The sequence below is a fragment of the Octopus sinensis genome, linkage group LG6, assembly GCF_006345805.1.
Source record: "Octopus sinensis linkage group LG6, ASM634580v1, whole genome shotgun sequence".
NCBI lineage: Eukaryota > Metazoa > Mollusca > Cephalopoda > Octopoda > Octopodidae > Octopus > Octopus sinensis.
This window is the reverse complement of record NC_043002.1, coordinates 110,707,137-110,727,144: the sequence shown is the minus strand read 5'-3', so window position 1 is coordinate 110,727,144 and position 20,008 is coordinate 110,707,137. Positions and strand designations below refer to the sequence as shown.

Genomic DNA, 20,008 nt, shown 5'->3' with positions numbered 1-20,008 from the left:
GGGGAGAAAATAATAAAAAAGAACAGGAACCTGGCTGGCCACTATCAGTTTGTACTGGTTGCTATCTAGATAGATGTTAGGTATTCTAGGACCCCATACTATCTATTTCCTCAACAAAATAGGGATAGTGGCAGCCCGTTAGAGAAATGAGCTGAGTGAGGTGGAGTGGCTACTGCAGCCAGTGTCGCTGACCATGCTCTGTGGAATGCAGCTGAGCACCCCTCTTTTCTGGGATATGTGGCCCATTGCCCCTCCTCTTCTGTTTTCTGCTGCTTTGAATCCCACCCCCCTTCTCCATTTTTTTATCTTCTTTTTGTCATTCTTTTTAAGTGTATATTAGTAAATAGAGCGTTTTTGATTGTAAAAAAAAAATATTCAGTTTAAATGAATGAAAGAAAGAAAGAAAGAAAGAAAAGGAATTTCATGATGTTTCATCTTTATGTAGCTGGTATCTTCACCATTCTAACATTGTTTTTCCAAGCAGGTCAAACAGACCTGTAATATAAAAATATAGAAAGTTCTCTTGCTGGCTTTTGTGGTAAAAAAACCCAAAAAAAACCTAACAATTTTTGGCATCATTTAGTTTACATCATAATGCTTAAACTGACTTCCTCCACAAACAGTTATTATTATTATAACTGAATTTGGTTACTAACCTCGACAAAAGTCCAAATCCCCTTTCTCTTGTGCAAAGAACTTTTCTGTGGCAGCAAATATTTTTTGACCCTTTCGAATAGTTGGTAGAACAAGTTGGGAGACAAAACTGACAGGAAAGTTGCCCTGCTGACCACGTAGTTCGCCACATAGCCAATTCTCATTCACCACAGTTGTCACTAAGATGATATCACCTTTCCGTAGGTTCAATTCACTTGGGTAGTTACTCTCAAAGTCGTAGATTGCTTTAACATACTGCCCAGGACATGGCAACATCTACAATTAAAAAAAAATCAACATATTGCAGAATTTACAAATGTATTGTAACAAATATTAAAATACAGAAATATTTTTACATTTACCCTTTTATTACTGTATTTATTTTGAGATGCTTTGTGTTTCTTTCAATTACTTTGAAATATAAGAAAGAATTTAGTAAAATAACTTAGTTATCATTCAGCTAGTGTTAGGAACATAAATTGTGACTAAGGTTTGGTGGAAGATTTTAATTCAGAACTTAGGAAAACAAGACATTTGTAATACTGAGTCAGAGGTGGTTTCAGCTGAGTTGATATCAAAAGAATTAAAAAAAAAATTTGAGCTTTTATAAGTTTTTTTTTTTAATTTTCAAAGTGACATACAACATGTTAAAATGCCTAAATTAGAACATGGTTTTTAGTATAGTAACAACATACATTTAATGATGTGTGTATTTGGTTACTGTATATACAGGTCAAGTTACCATGGAAACAGTGGCAATATTGAGATTATAATTACTAGATGCATATATGCCATCTAACACACAATCATCATCATTATTTTTGTGTCTGCTTTTCCATGTTGGTATGAGCTAGACAGGATTTTAATAGGCAATGTTTTTCAGTGGAATACCTTTCCTGAAGCCAACCTTTTAGGTGCCTCTTACAACACACAACAGTTGTGTTAGAAGTATGTAGTGTCTGATACCTGTTTATTCATATAGAAACAGGATAGTATGTTATCTGAACCTTAGTTTCCTTCAAAGTTTTCTTCTCAATTCACTGCTATGCAGAGTCAATCAAAACGTTGAATGAACAAAACTGTAGTTCAATAGTAAGTACCTCTCTTTACCTTGGATATATACTAATATATGCATGCATATATGAGCTATGTAAACCTATATATTAAACTTATACACCTGTATCTATATCAATATATACCATTGTCTTATATAAACAAAATTATATCTTCATAAAACAAATATGTATTCACACACACAATATCTAAAGATCATAAACAATGAAGCAATTAAAAATAAATACATGTGTACACACACTCACACATAAACAAATTTAGTCACCTTTTAATCACCAAAGTCCAAATATTACTCAGTTTCCTAAGAAGATTATTTGTAATTTGTTAATGATTTCATATCTTATGAATCAACAGTCTTGAAATATACTAAAAGTATAATTCTTGTTTTAGTCATTTCTAAAGTCATACTTATCAATCCTAGAGTACTAAGTTCATTTACCTAACATACTGAGAATTAATCCAAGGAGATGATGGAGGACCGAGATATGTGGTATAGTGTTGTACTTGAGAAGACTACAACAGAATTGAAATTCTGAAACCAAGGTGTCACATAAAAAGCATCGGTGTGGCTGCTAGTGCCATGTAAAAAGCACTAGTGTTGTCACATAAAAATAAACTGGTGATGGTGCCATGTAAAAAGTGGCCAGTACGCTCTGTGAAGCGGTTGGCATTAGGAAGAACATCAACCTGTAGAAACCAAGCAAAAACAGACTATGGAACCTAATGTGGCCCTAGCCTTGCCAGTTCCTGCCAAGCCATCCACCCCATGCCAGCATAGAAAACGAACATAAAATGTTGATGATGATGATGATGATGATGAAAATGAATGAAGTCTGTTTTTCTTATTTTGTTTTTTTAAATAAACTGTCTTGTTCACATTAAACTATAGCAGCATATCATCTCTCTCCTTCCAAAAGCTTCCTGCAGGTGGATTAGCAGAATTGTTAGACTGTCATACAAAATGTCTTTTGGTATTTAGTTATTGCCCTGTACATTCTAAGTCCAAAGCTGTTGAGGTCAACTTCACTTTCTATCTTTACAGGGTTAATAAAATAAAATAGAAGTCAAGTACTATGGTTAATTTAATCTAGTATTCTCTCTCCAAAAATTTGTGGTCAGTTGCCAATGTTAGAAATCAATACTAGAACAATATTATCTACCTATCTCCTCTGTTATAACATAGGTTCTCAAAGTGGGCACTATCCTACTCCCCGCCGGTGGGCGCTGGTGCCTAAGGGGCCGGTGGGGGAGGGTAGAGAAAATGGAGGTATTAGGAGGAAGGCAATGGATTGGGGGACGCTATGAATTTATTATATTATTATTATAGTATTGTATACAAATTATATATTATACTAAATATCAAATTATTCATAGTATATATAAATTAGAAAAATATAAAATATTTATTTATACATAAAAATAGGGGTGGGGGCGCTGAGGGTGTTATGTGGCTATGAAGCGGGGGGCAAAAAGTTTGAGAACCTCTGTGTTATAACAACTTCAGTTTTTGTCAGAACCTAACTAAACTACTCACCCTATGTAATTTACTTCCATTTAGCAAAGAGGTCAAGTTACAATAATCTGCATCAGCATCACAACAACAATTATTGTAGCAAGTATTTTTAGGTATTTTTATATATTAAAAACTGGTCTTCATATGTAGTATGATGATATACCCTTTATATACAACAAGTTTGACTGAACTAAAGAAATTGGTCAAAAAATAATATACGGCCCTGATTATGGTATGGAAGTGATAAATTCTAGGCCATGCTGACTAACATTATTTTCCCTATATAAAAACATGTCGGTGGCACGTAAAAAGCACCTACTACACTCATGGAGTGGTTGGCGTTAGAAAGGGCATCTAGCTGTAGAAACATTGCCAGATCAGACTGGGCCTGATGCAGCCTTCTGGCTTCCCAGACCCCAGTTGAACCGTCCAACCCATGCTAGCATGGAGAACGGACGTTAAACGATGATGATGATGATGTACTTCTAGGCACCAGCCACAGTCAGCATGTATTGCCAGGCGTCACCTTGTTAAGCTTCAAAGTCAGTGTGAACCCCTGGGCACTATGGGTTAGCATTCATGGTCATCAAGAATGACCAGATATGATCAAGTTAGCTTTCATATGCAGAACAAAACCTTCCATAGTTAGTATGAACTACCAGACACCATCAGTTAATTATAAACCACCAACCAACATCAGTTACATTTCACATGCATCGTGTACCATCCAGTACAAATACTATCACGTTTCATTCATATAAAACATAGTTCTAGTAGTCTAAAATGTTTCCTATACACATCATGTCTACAGACAAACAGTTATCCTAATTACATGAATACATCCTTGAATTAAGTCTTTAGTGTCAATGCAGAAAAAATAAAGAAGTAAAATAAACATTAGTTGGGAGTTTGTTGTTTTTTATTGTTATTTATTTTTACTGAAAAACCTGAGTTAAAGTAAATAAATATTATAAATAGGAATAAGAATCAAGAGAAGGAACTGAAATCATCTGAAGACTTCCTGACAAATTAGACCCAACAAACATATTTCAAAGATAATACAGTGGGAGTAATACTGTGTTTTCATAACAAGAAACATCACCAGCTGTTATTTGGTAATAAATGCCATCATATGAAGCAGTAAAGAGAAAGAGGAATAAAGACACACATACACACACATGGAAATACATCCATACACACACACATAAGATAAGATCAATAAACAAAACAAAAATAAATACAAAATAAAAGCCAAATGATCTCAGTGATTTAAGTATTTCCTGGTATTAATATAGTTATCTAGATACCTGAGCCTGTAACACCCCTACACCACTCCACTCCCAATCTGCTACAGACTACTTTTGCCATCCCAAGAAGATAATCACAGTGCATGCAATATGGTGGAAAAGCAGTGGAAAAGCAGTAAAAGGCGATGTGTTAGCTGGGAGAAGCAGAAGGAGATGTGTAAAGTAAGGTCTGCTAATTGATCTGAAAGGGAATAGCTGAGTGACTGAGCCTGGCAATATTTCCCTCCTTCCGGAAATGAAGTGAAGAGAATGAAAGAGAGAAGGGGAAAGAGAGAGGCCTTGAATTAATATTGAGAGGGAGTTGGGATGTTACATTTATTCTATTCTACATAGTTTTTATGATATCATGGTTATTATTACTATTACGGCACAGTAAATTGGCAGAATCATTAGAGTGCAAAACAACATGCCTCGGATTTGGTTCTTTACATTCCAAATTCAAATACAGCCAAAATTAATTTTACCTTTCACCCTTCCAGGGTTCTATAAAATAATGTACAGGGATCGATAAAACCAATTAACTCCCTTACCACAAATTTCTAACCTTGTGTTTCCATTAGAAATAATTATTATCATTATTTGCATGGAAGACTGGCAGAATTTTGAGTGGCAGACATACCTTGTTGAGTTCAAATTCTACCAAAATCAGCTTTGCATTCATCCTTTCGAGGTCAATAAATTAAGATACTGGGTTTGAGGGTATGAAGTGGAGCCTTCCTCTCAAAATTGCTGGCTTTGTCTTTAAATCAGTAGCCAATATTTAAGGCAATGAGCTAAAACTAATTTTTAGGTTATGCCTATTAAAGAGCTTCCTATACTTATGATTCATTGGAAAATGCCTATCTATAAGTGATAAGAAATATCAATCTATATTAAAGGTCACTTCAGGGGAGTATGAGGGTGTGAACCAGATAATTTTCCTATTGCTATGTTTTTCTTTTTGAGATCAGTTTTGAGATAGTTTTGAGATCAGTCCTACAGTATGACAACTCAGGTAAGTGCAATCTACTATAGCCATGGGATGACCAACACCTTGTGAGTTAATTTGCTAGACAGGAAGCTTTTGATAGCCCAACATGTTTGTGAGAGTGCTTGACAACCAGTGTAGGCTTGTTTATGTCCATGTAATTTAATAGTCCAACCCCCCCACCCATAAAAAAAGCTGGTAGAATAAGTAGCAGAGTTAAAGTAAGTACCAGGAAAAACCATTCCATGCCCCAGTATGGCCGTAAATCAACAACTGAAACTTGTAAAATAGCAATATATATATATATTAAACTATACAATTAGATTTTCTTTAAGAATGCTATATGTGTATAAAATTGTCCAAATGGATAAATGTAGTACATACATGTGCAACCGTTTCATATAGACAATTCACTAATAATCATGTATTTCAGATTTTCATGGATATAACACACATGTATAGACATTTACCTATATACTACAGGTATATGTTCTTGAATTACACAGTAAAGAACTGAGTGATGCTTTCTGTTTCAACATTCCAAATACTGCCTAGGTCAACTTAACCTCCTGTCTCTGTGGATCAATAAAATATGTACCAGGTCAACTAAACATGACGATCGATTTCAAAGAAAAGGGCAATCAACTGATTAGATGATTGAGGTGGGTGTGAACTACATCGCAGGCTTATCTTAGCATTCTTTTGTAACTATCATCAATCAGTGAGAGAACACAAATGACAAGTGCACAAGGATTTCACACAAGACGAACGGTCAGAACATAATATTTTGCTTATCTCACACAATTCCCATTACTGCATTGAGTCTGTGGCTAAGGAAATTACCACATGGCCTAGTCCGCCTACTTGCTAGTAGATATAGCAGGGTAAGGGACAAGTTTAAACACCAGCAACTGCAGGGTCACATACAAAATTCATTAGTACTCCAATGGCTTGCAGAAATGGAATTCAATCTGCTAACAGTCAAGTTCCCTACAACAAATTGGCATCCTACACAGGAGATTTGTTGTACATAATTAATACCATGTAAACCAGAGAAAAGCACCAGCCCAAAGAATCACAGAGGTCTTGATCAACCTTTAAATAGTTGCTCAACTTACTAGAAATTAACAGCTACATTTACTTTAAACCAAATCCTACCATGTTAAAAAAGGAAATTATCCCATATTGTGTTCATCATCACCCCATGATCAGTACTAACCCCTATGTCAGATCCTTTCTCTGAAGGAATTGCATCCCTATACATATTTATCAGCTGCTTTTGATTTGCAACTGTTCAAGAGAATATTAACTGCTGAATTCTCAAGTGCTGGAGGGCCTGCAGAATCTCACTTTCCTCTAGATGAAACCAATAGATTAAAAAAACAAAAGAAAAGAACTACCAATAATGTATAGTGTAAGGCCAAGTAATTTAATTGTCACCAACTTGGTCTACCTTGCTGTGAATTAGACACCGTTAATAGATATATCTTACAACTGTCATTAATAGGAGAAAATATTTTGATTGGGAATGGGTCAACAGCCCTGTTTCAAACAAGTATATTATCACTGTACCAGACGTCTTTAGATACTTATATATTGGTTAACAAGATTTACAACAGACTAGTGTGTGTGTGAGAGAGAGAAATATCATTAGCTTTTAGAAACTGAACTGACTTTCAAGATGTGAGGCTATCAGTGTACCACATGTAACTTTTCCAATATCTGGTACTTATTTCCTTATTTTTCATTGTTAAATGGACTAATACAAATAGAATAAAATTTGTATGCTCAGAGTCATCCTCCCTCTTTCTCTCTCTCTCACACACACACACACACCCTGCAGAGAATTTGAATTCTTGGTTAATTATCATTTCACAGTATGAGCTGTACTGATGATAATGATGGCTTAAGCTTTATTAAATGCTTACATCTCCTAATATATACTGAATTACTATGGTAACACAAATACTCTAAACTGATACATTATAAGAGAGAAACGACGAATTTGATTCAAGTTTCAGCAACTAAATTGTAATGGCAGTAGGCAAAACAGAAACAGTTTAAAGACTGCATTGAGTTACATACATCCTTGCCAAGATTCTATTTCTGGAGCGAAATTTTACAACACCAGCCAGGTTGTTGTATTAAAAACAGTTCTCTTACAAATGGAGCAGGAATTCTTCATTTGTATATTTATAGAACACAAGAGAAAGACAATGTTTTCAAATATGCTATGTAGCAACTTTTATATGCATTGAATCAAAAGATGACTGGTGGAAGAGAAAAGAAGCGGATGATAGTGGTAGTGAAGATGAGAAAGAAGACGACAAGGAACCTAAAGCAATTTACTCCATAATAGAATGATAAAATAAAAGGAAAAATGTTTATTTTTAGATGACTTATATAAATGAAGGAATTAAATGCAGAGCTGGTTCTAAAGCTTTTAGAATGACAGTACCAAATGAAATGCCAACAATGGTTATTGTAAAGAGAAAAGTGCTTGTCAAACGGCACAAGAGATTGAGAGGGAACAACAGGATTCTTTCTTATAAGGAACTCTAGAAAAAGCTTCCTGTCTGTTTGGCTTTATTCCGCTGACTTCAAGGAAATTGCCATTGTTTAGGTTTTCCTCAATGTAATAATGTATGAACTGAAGTTGCTTTTATGTAACAGATGGAAGAAAAGGTAATTTAAATTGATTCCAGCTTTGTTAGTGACCATCAATATTCTACTGAGCAAAACACTCTAATGAACATAGGATCGCAGAGGTACATTCAACTGTGAAAGAGAAAACAATAAGAGGCTTGAACTAAAGAGAACGTGAAATACAAGAGTACATATAGAATTTAAGTATGTAAACAAGTACAAAGCATGGGCCTTGTATGAGGCAAATATCCTACTCTTCCATGATAACCATCAATGTCAGTGAAAGAATATACACCAAAACTATCTATATATTTTGTTTAATTAATAATGCATTAAGTTTAGTGTTATTAATTTCTAACAATGCCTACTCCATTTGAATACATTTTAAAATAAGTCTGTCTTAAACTCATGGGCCCAATACAATAGCATTCAAGTCAATGAGAGTACAAGACTTCCTATAGAACGAGAGGCCAGTCAGCTACAAAGTTAACCTCAGTGCTCATTTTAAGCTGAGTGGACCAAAATAATATGAAATGAAGTGCCTTGCTCAAGGACACAGTGTATCACTTTGTCCAAAAACTAAACTCACAATCATTAGATTACGAACTTAACACACATACCTCTGCCATGTGCATTCGCTACTTAAAAATATTCTTTGAGCTATAGTAATAAATGCATTTAAGGAGTTTCTTTTTCTTACGTGACATTCAAAAAGATCTCACAGAAGAGGCAGAAAATAAGGTCCTAATGAGCCATGTTCCCAACTTGATTACCAAATTGCTGCCATGTTACTTGCTTGCAATTTAAGAAAGACATGAACATTAACACCACACACATACTTATCTGTATCTTGGGATTCAAGCTGAGAAAAAGCAATAAGGAATTTCCATCCTAACACACTATTACACTCTCATAAACTACAGGCAAAAATCAACAGTACTCTCTTTCTCTCTTTTACTCTTTTACTTGTTTCAGTCATTTGACTGCGGCCATGCTGGAGCACCGCCTTTAATCGAGCAACTCGACCCCGGGACTTATTCTTTTTGTAAGCCCAGTACTTATTCTATCGGTCTGTTTTGCCGAACCGCTAAGTAACGGGGACGTAAACACACCAGCATCGGTTGTCAAGCAATGCTAGGGGGACAGAAACAGACACACAAACACACACACACACATACATACATATATATATATATAAATATATATACATATATACGACGGGCTTCTTTCAGTTTCCGTCTACCAAATCCACTCAGAAGGCTTTGGTCGGCCCGAGGCTATAGTAGAAGACACTTGCCCAAGGTGCCACGCAGTGGGACTGAACCCGGGACCATGTGGTTGGTAAACAAGCTACTTACCACACAGCCACTCCTGCGTATTTAATATAAAATGAAATATTCTGTAACAAAAGTCAAAATCTATTTATTAAGGTGGTGCTCCAGCATGGCTACAGTCAAGTGACCAAAACACGTAAAAAACAAAAGAATAAAAGAATTAATATGCTAATACCAAAATGCATTATGTTGTCAAGTGATTAGTTGAAGGGAAAGGTGAAGAAGGAGAGAGGAGTGTTAACCCTTTTGATACTAACCCGGCCAAAACCGACTCTGGCTCTGTAGTATAAATGTCTTGTTTTCATAAGTCTTTCATTAAAATATATCACCAAACCTTAGTCACAATTCATGATCCTAACAGTAGCTGAATGATGAGTAAGTTATTTTACTAAATTCTTTGCTATATTTACAATTAATTGAAAGAAACACAGAGCATCTCAAAATGAATCCGGTAATGAAAGGGTTAATGATATGAGGCAAGGGAACAAAAGTTAGTTGAAAGGAGTGATATAGAGAAAAAGAGTTAGAAATAAGATGTTTAGCAGGAGGGGGGGGGGCCCAGGGGGTAGAATCACCAGAACAAGGATGGGAGCATCAGCATGTAGAAGGGAAAATATGAATCAAAGAGTATAGAGTGAGTATTCTCTGTAATCATTGTAAAGCCCTTACAATTATAAATGAACCTCTGAACTGCTAAGAGGAAGGGAAAGTCATGCTCCTTCAATTACATTCTTACAGAGACCTGAAAAGTGTTTTTAAATGAAAATAATGCAGAATATAGAATTTATAAAGGAACAGTAAGTTTTATGGCTCCATAAACTTACAACCATCTAGAAAATCTCATTTTACTCTGGCATTTCCACGGGTATTTCTAGTATATCTTTATATATAAAAGTGAAGTTGTGTGAGTATCTGTCTCCTACGATTTAGATTCCTAACTACTCCCACATTTTGCGGTGCAGTTTAACCAAAACCGGGTATCTTATAGCCGTGATTCATATCGAGCCCTTCTGGGTATTAGCGCACGTCTACGATTTAAAAAAAAATTTACCATCATTTTTTTCCATTTTAATGCATTTTTTTCGCTATTATATATGGGAAGTAATTCTCTAAAAATGTCTACGATGTGTCAACGATTTAAAAAAAAATTACCATAATTTTTTTTCCATTTTTAATGCATTTTTTTGCTATAACTCTCTAAAAATGCTTATATAGTTATTTCCCTTACAAACCCAAGCAACGCCAGGCGATACTGCTAGTAAATTATAATTTAAATAACAATAACAAGTTGATTTAAATAATAATGACAGGTACTGGCTGGGAACCTCATGCCAGAACAATAGAACATGTAGAATAATAATAGCAACTCAATAACATATTGTGGAAACACCATAAAGAGATGAACAGTCATTCTTCTACTGAGCTAATCTGTAACATAGCTTCTATTCCCAGTTGAATCATTTCCTTTCTGTTACTCTTTATATCTACAATAAACGGCCAGACTCAACCATTTATAAAATAAAGATTTTGGCATGGCAGACTTGCAGCACTGTATAAAGACAAATGTTTCATCAATGGTCCAACAACCAATTGAAAACTGTGGAAGCAGTTTCAATCATTCATAAAATAACATTAATTATTGACGTTGTTTTGGAACTTCAGATAGGTTTTTCATCAGCTTTATCCATTTCAGTTCCAAGATAACTTTACTCTACACAGAAACTTGTACTTAGATTCTCAGGGAATCCTCCATAATTTTTTCTTTCTTTCAGAACATATAAATGTTGCTATAATCTTATAAGATAGAGGAGAAAATAACAAGTGGAAAATAAACATATGAAAAAACAGTTTTTAAAACGATGGGTTGGGGCAGAACTTTAAGCAAAACACAGCAGAGAATAATTATTTCAAGATGCCATGTGATTCTAAGTGCTATATCAAAGTAATAGCAGTTTACTGATAGTGGCAGTGGTGGTGGTGGTGGGGAATATGAAATGTGTCATTCCTGAAATTATTACAACTGCAAATGAGCAAGACAGTGTGAAATAACGTAAAAGACTTGAATGGGAAGCTTATGCTACTTGTAATATGACAGAACTGCGTAAAAGGAAAAGTAAATCTAAAAAAAATAAAAAGGTAATACAGTTTATAGAACTGCATTAGGAGATCAAAGATTTAAAGTTTAGAAAATTGTCTTTGTAAATATTCAGATTTTGGTGAATATTTATGGAGTTTTCTTATAGTGCTTATATTCATGGAATCTTAAAGCAACAGAATTCAGTATCTGCATTTAAAAGCAACAGGAGATATGTTAATGCACTTTTTTTTTTGTCGTCACAGTTTACTTTTTATGTGATTGACGATAATCATGGCACTAAATGTTGCCAAATGTTATATTAAGACTTCATCTTTCAAATGTGAAATTGTATAAATCTCCACACACACTGCATCACATAACATGACACGACACCTCACCACATACACAAATAAATAAATACATATGAAATAAATAAAAGGCTGTTTGCTTGGTAGAGACGCTGTTTAACTGAGGAACATTAAATAACATGAGACTCAAGGGATTGAGGGGAGGAAGGATAAACAAAAAGGAAACAGAAATTTCTACTATTCATGACACTTAAATGATCTGCATTGAACAAGTGTTTGTTATGCAACCATGCACTCATATCCTGGTAAAATATTCAGATGCCTTAAAATTGGTTACAAACGGCTTCAATAGAACTTTCTCCATTCAATGGAGATAGAAAGAAAGAGAGGAAACATAAAACATGGGTCCCAAAACACCAGTAACATTTCGCTTTCTCTGATCCTGACAAATTATTGAATTCAACAGCAGTGGTGATGCAATAACTGAGAAACTCATCCCCCCCCCCCACCCGCTCTGTTTCTCTCTCATATCAACACACAGACACATACGCATAGAACTGTGTAGTTACAAAGTTCATTTTGCAGCCATGTGGTTTCAGGTTCCATCCTACTATAAGCAAGTATCTTATAGTATGGCCTCAGGTCAAGCTGACTAATTTTCTTGTGAGTGAAATCGGTATAGAAGTCGAATGGAAGCCTTTTGTGAATTTATCTACCTACATATTATGGAGATATATTTATTGCATTTTCACAAGAAGAGGAGTGACAGTAACTGCAAAGTTTGGAGGTGCTAGCCTTTGCCAGACTGTCATCAAAGGATAGCAAGACCAAACTTCAAAACACATAGTCACCACTCTTCTCGTAATAGATATGTACTCTATAGATATGTACACAATAGATATGTACACAATCAAGTCAGGGATCAAATCACAAGATGATGTGACCTGCCACCAGTAGCATGTAAACCAGTACCACCTGTTCCATGGATGAGTGGTTAGTGACTAAACCAGCTCCTCCACTTACATCTGACTTACACCTCAAGTTACGCCCTCCTGTAAATTTTAATCTCTTTCCAGCCCCATTTAGACCCCTTTTTACATAAAAATCCAATTTGTATCAACATTTGCCTTCTTCATTTTATAAATTAGACAGATATACCGGGCCTTGCTCGGGATTAAAATAGTTTATTATCATTTTACTTGTTTTGGCATTATAAACCGATTTCATTCGGGTGTACGCGGGCCACATTTTAAAAGATGAGGAATTTTGCTCTAGAGGCAATGCTTTTCAATTGAGCAAACTCAATGTTGCCATGCAAACTCGCAAGCACTTTTAACATAGGTGTGCATATTTTCAGCTGAATCCGATCACATATGCACACATTATATATATAAACATACGCATTCAATATGTATATATATACGCATTATATATACATGTCTACACATACATATATATATATATATATCTACACACATATATACAAATATATACACTTTATATATATATATATATGTATGTATACACATTATATATATATTTATATACACACATACATATATATATATAAATTAACTCACTATATCTGATTAATAATATCTGTTACGATTGTGCGATGGTGGTAGGCGATAATATGTCACCGTTCTAAAAGACGGGAATATTTAAACTGTTGCAACTGTCACGCTTTCTCTCTATAGATAGAGGCAGAAGTAGAGTGAGAAAGGTGGTGGGAGAAGGAGTGACAGAGAGATGGCGAAGCTGTGAAACATTGTTATAGAGAGAAAGTGCAGACAGACGTACAGAGAGAGAGAGAGAATGTGGGAGAAAGAGTGACAGTGCTGGCGAAGGCGGCGGGGGAAAGATAGTGGAAGCTTCAAACGTCGTTATAGAGAGAAAGTGAAGGGAAGGGAGGAAAGAGAGAGATGGAGGAAGACAGGCAGATAAGAGAAAGAGAGAAACGACAAACACTTGTTAAAGTGTGGGTTATTTTTTTTCCCTAGTAACCACAGCTTTTGAGATAGGGATTTCTAACCTAGCCCAGTCACATCCTCACCTCTTTTTACATGTCCCTGTAAATTTTGGAGTGAATCCGACCGGATCTAGTGCCATTGAATCCTTACCAAAGCCAAAGTGTTCAAGTTTTTTTTCCTGTTTTATGCAGGTAGAAAATTATACATATGTTAAAAAATCTCATCACGCAATCAAACCAATGAAAGAGCCTCTACCTGGTCGCTCGACATGCAAAAAATAGCAGCCAATGTATCCCCCTGCCCAATATTTTATATGGTAAAATCCTAAATTATTAATCGACACATTATTAATTATCTTATAACAGCAATGCCTGGAAAAATCATGGATTACAAGAAAAAACGCAAGCATGTAAAGTAATATTCTTAAGACTATAAACTATACAGGACAAGTTATTACACCTGTAAAAGTATAGGACAAACTATTCAAGTAAAGAATAAGGAACATTTTACTTAAAATATTGCCACTAAAATTAAAATTTGAATATTAAAAAATATTTTATTATAGTTTACAAATAATGCTATACTTATTTAAAAGTAGAATTTGGCTAATTTTCTACCTTAAATACAGAAAAAAGTGACTAATTAGACAAACTTACAAATTAGCTGAACAGTTTTGTACAATAGATTTAAAAGATGAGAACTGTAAAGAGTGATAAATTAGAAGAACTGGCATTCTTTGCTGCAATATTTTAAGTAAAAAAGTTACTTAATCTTTACTTTACTTGAAGTAATTGTTTGTCCTATACTTTTCCAGGTTTATAATCTTAAGAATATAAACATTTCATGCTCACATTTTTCTCATGTAATATATATATGTAAAGTCAACTATCATCTCAGTCATTTTTCTGTTATTTTTAATATGTTAATGAGGATATCAGAAAAGAGATAAATAGACAGACAAACTTGTTGGTATTAACTATCCTGTTTGTTGGGGGCTGTCTGGGAGTTAGGTATATATGCAGACAAGTGAACAGGTAAATAGGTGTGCAGATAGATAGATAGACCAACAGGTAGGTAAATCCATAAGTAGAATGGTTACATAGACAGGTAGGTTGATAGGAATTTCAGAGCATGCTCAGTTTTGCATTAAATATCTTGATTAAATATCTTAAATATCTTGGAATTTTATCTCTTTTTCTAGTTCTCCTCTCTGTGTCCAATTATTATTTTTTTTTATAGTGTCTGAAGTTACACAACCATATTTAAAATAGTGATTACACAAAAACAAATAGTAAAATTGGTAGAAACGAAGGTACAAGTATGTTCAGAAACTGAGATGGACTTGCATTCATATATATTCATAAACCCTCTGCCTGTCTGTCTGCCTTTCTCTTTATATATATAAGTGCATGCATGGCTATGTGGTAGAAAGTTTGTGTCCCAACCACATAGTTCAGGGTTCATCCCAAGGCAACTGTATTCTACTATAGCCCTGGGCTGACTAAAACTTTGTAAGTGGATTTGTAGATGAGAGCTGAAAGAGGCCCTTCATATATATATATATGCCAACTTGACACAAACTACACTAAACTCATCTGATACCTCACTATATGACCATCACAGGTATGTGGGTATTTTTAGAATACCTCACAGAGTGATGACCATGCCCTGCATAGTTACAGGCTACCTACCCTTTGGCAAAGCATAGTACTCATTCAGCCACCCTGCCATTGATATGAAAGTCATGGGACTGCAGTGTGGTGGTTTGTGAAGAGGTAGCAGAGGAGCTCAACTGAGCCAATGGTGCTTCTTCAATTGATGCTGAGCAAATGAATCTTAGATCAACAGTCAGGATCACAAAGCTCTATCAAGAGAGTAACTGCAATGCATCCATAGGTGTGGTGTCTTTGGTTGTGTAATCAGCTACTGAAAGGTTCACTATGACTCAATCTCCCAATTCAAATCCACAATAATGGAATTGGATGGTGGCAGAGAATCATGGGAATCCACAAAAGCAAAGAAATAGATATGACTATCTACTCAGATAAACAAAGAGCACTCATTGTTCTAGTATTTTCACTTTAAATTTACATATCTGTTCAAAATACTATTTTCCATGAAAGCAAAATTGTTAGTTCTAGACATAACTACGGTTTTATTTCCATTTCAGTACACACTAGTATAAGATAAATATTTGTGCATTTAATTTCAGAGTGGGATTACAAGTTGTTCTGGTTTTGATGCCAATAGTGTTAAGGAAACAGCAAACACTGTTTACAGAGCTTCAATCATCTAAGCAGTTTTATATCAAAGTGCATATCTCTGGAAAGAAAACTGGAAACTAACTAAAAGGACACATTTACAAATAAACACAAATATTTACCACCCTCCTTACTCACTGGGAAAAAAACAAAAAAACGAAAAAAAAAAAAACCCCAAAAAACATTACACATAATGCATTATGAGAACTGAACATAGATTTTTTTTTAAGATAATCAAAACCACACAAATTCCAGTGATTGGAGGTTTACAAACAACTTTAGATTATATTTTGGAAATCAAAGCAAACAATGAAAATAAAAGAAAGTGTAAAAAGGGGATAAAAAAAAAGAAAAACATATGTAGACATTCCCTTTTCCTCAAATAAAACATGATATTAAATGTCTAAACAAAGACTTTCTTTTTCTGTTTGCATCCTATAAGTGGAAAATGCTGTAAAACTAAAAAGGAAAAGGATAATTTAATTTAATAAAATGCTTTGTTCCAGCCTGCTACCTTTTCACATCTATTTGGGATGGGTTGAGAAATTCATATATTTAGTTTCTGTTAATGCATTTTATAGTTTAACAATTCCTGAATTCTCCTTTTTTACTACAAATAGTTCAAACAGCTGAATAATAATAAGAAAAGAAGTCATAACTTAAAGGCAGAACCCAGTGATTGAAACAGTTGACATGTCTCATCCACAATGTGGACTTCCTAAATAAAGAATTCAAATAAACTTATGCTCTTACCCCACAAGTTCTCAGAGTAGTTAGAGGAGAGACCCAGTAATAACTAACATATTTCACACTACTACTACTACTACTACTACTACTACTACTACTACTCATCCTTCCACAAGGCCTGAAATTTTGGGGGAGAGGGCTAGTCAATTAAACAGGCCCCAGTGCTCAACTGGTACTTACTTCATCAACTCTGAAAAGATGTACAGCAAAGTTGATTTTGGCAGTATTTGAACTCAGAGCATACATATGGCTGAAGTGCTGCTAAGCATTTTTTCTGGCATGCTAACAATTCTGCCAGTTCACCACCTTAAAAATAATAGTAATGTTAATACTAATAATCCTTTCTATTATTGGCACAAGGCCTGAAATTTTGGAGGCACGAGATAGTCAATTACAATGATCCCAGTGCTTGACTGGTACATATTTTATCACCCCTGAAAGGATGAAAGACAAAGTCAACCTCAGTGGTATTTGAACTCGGAACACAAAGTTGGAACAAGTGCCACTAAGTAAGTTTTCCAGTATGGTAACAATTCAGCCAGTTTGACACTTTAATAATAATAATAATGATAATTCTTTCTCCAAAAGGCACAAGGCCTAGAATTAGCAGTGCTCAACTAATACTTATTTTATTGGCGCTGAAAGAATGAAAGGCGAAGTCAACCTTGGAGGAATTTGCGAATGTTAAGACAGATGAAATGCTGCTAAGCATTTTTGACCAGCATGCTAATGATTCTGTCAGCTTGACACCTTAATCATCATCATCATCATTTAGCATCCGCTTTCCATGCTAGCATGGGTTGGACGGTTCAACTGGGGTCTGTGAAGCCAGAAGGCTGCATCAGGCCCAGTCTGATCTGGCAGTGTTTCTACGGCTGGATGCCCTTCCTAACGCCAACCACTCCGGAAGGGCATCCAGCCGTAGAAACACTAATCCTTTCTAATATAGGTGCAACGCCTGAAATTTTGAGGTAAGCAGCTAGTCAATTACATTGACCCCAGTGTTTCACTGGTACTTGATTTGTTGACCCCAAAAGGATAAGATGCAAATTTGAGCATGGCAGCATTTGAACTCAGAACATGAAGGCAGACAAAATGCTGCAGAACATTTTGCCTGGCATACTAAAAGTTGATTCTAGTTGAGATCTGAAACCAACAGCTTTGAGAAGAAACTAAGTATTTTGATTGGTACTTTATTTTATGCTGGTAGTGAGGGTACAAGACAACTATATGAAGAAAAATAAGGAAAAATATCCAGAATTCAAGTTGATAAAAAATACACCATTAGTCATGAGAACATTAGAAATGAGATGACCGTGAAATGAGGCACAGAAAATCTAAGAATGTTCATTAATTGAAATTAATTAAGGAATATAGTGGGTAGTGAGTCTAGTCTGTTTACACAGTTTTATAGGCACTACATTGATTTAACATCCATGACAATAATCAGATAGTTCAATCCATCTAAGACACTGCTGAGGAGGAACAACTATTCACTGTTGCTGTAAGCTGTGTCAGTATTCTGAAAGTCATGAGTACTTTGTTAGTCAGGAGTAGAGAGTTCAATTCCTCATACAGATAAATGCAAGCAGGAACTTGTTCATGAATTCATATCCATTGAAAAAATTTTGTTGCATTACCAAACAGGACATTTCTATATGCTTCAATGTGTCTAGCTGTGGGGATATTCCTTTCAGCTGTTTTTCATCCACTGCTGAATAAAAGTTTCAGTATGCTATTGCTAACATAGCTATGCTAGTGTGGGTGTTAAGTACCAAATATTTCTTAGTGCCCTTCACTACAGAAAGAGGAATTATACTATGGCTTAAGTTATATGAGAAACAATTTCAATAGTGCTAATAATATGTCCCTCTCTATTGACTAAAAGCATCAGTTCAAGTACTGGGGTGAATATAATCAAATGATACTTCCATCCCAAATTTGTGCTTTGTGTCATCATCATCATCATTACCACCACCACCACCACCACCACCACCACCACCACCACCACCACACCACCACCACCACCACCGCCACCACCACCACCATCATCATCATCATCATCATCATCATCATCATCAGCAGCAGCAGGATGGTGAATGAGCAGAATCATTAAAAGATCCAACAAAATGCCTTGTAGTAGTTATGATCCTTTATGTTCTAAGTTCAAATCCTACTGAGGTTGACTTTGCTTTTCACCCAGAAAGTTGATAAAAATAAGAACCAGTTGAGTTATTTTCAAATTTGAGACGTGTCTGTGTAAGAAATCATTAAGGGGGTGAGTTGCCAGAATGATTAGCATAATGGGAAAAATGCTTAGTGGTATTTTGTCCATTCTTACATCCCGAGTTCAAATTCTGCCAAGGTTGACTTTGCCTTTCATCCTTTTGGGGTTGATAAAATAAATACCAGTTGAACACTGGGGATAATGTAATTGACTTACTTCCTCCTGAGAAATTGCTAGCCTTCTGCCGGCTGTAGCCAGCACCGCATCAACTGGCCTCCGTGCCGGTGGCATGTAACAAACACCATCCGATCGTGGCCATGCCAGCCTCGCCTGGCACTTGTGTTGGTGGCACGTAAAAAGCACCCACTACACTCACGGAGTGGTTGGCGTTAGGAAGGGCATCCAGCAGTAGAAACATCGCCAGATCTGACTGGCCTGGTGCAGCCTTCGGGCTTCCCAGATCCCAGTTGAACCGTCCAACCAATGCTAGCATGGAGAACGGACGTTAAACGATGATGATTATGAATTAAAATTTAGAAAAAAAAATGTTTATGAAATGTTGTTATTTTCAAACTGGTGTATTATCACAACGTGCATCATGCATTAATATAGCTTTCAATCAAACTGTCAGAAATAGCTCTGTTATAATTTTATTTATTCTTATACGGCAAGACAGAAGATATCATAATCTAGGTAAACAATGAAATCGATAAAATACAAAATTAAAACAAAAAATTTTAATTGTCATTTTCAAGTTCAGATTAGTTTTCATCTCATAAATATTTCAATGATTACAAAATTACACTCTGAAAGTTTACTTTGGTCTACAAAATACAACACAAGAGATAGTTACATGTCTTAAAACATATTGTTATTATTATTAAAAAGTTGGCAGGAGTGGCTGTGTGGTAAGTAGCTTGTTT

At 35.2% G+C, this 20,008-nt stretch overlaps 1 protein-coding gene across 3 annotated transcripts in view; it reads right to left on the bottom strand.

Moving 5' to 3' along the window:
• The window catches only part of LOC115213054 (dynamin-binding protein), a 298,806-nt gene that overhangs the window by 101,474 nt on the left and 177,324 nt on the right, over nt 1-20,008 (bottom strand). For all 3 annotated transcript variants that reach the window (XM_029781959.2, XM_036504234.1, XM_036504235.1), the window contains one exon: nt 657-930. In XM_029781959.2, the coding sequence (XP_029637819.1) occupies nt 657-930 (274 nt within the window). The remainder of the gene's footprint in view (nt 1-656; nt 931-20,008) is intronic.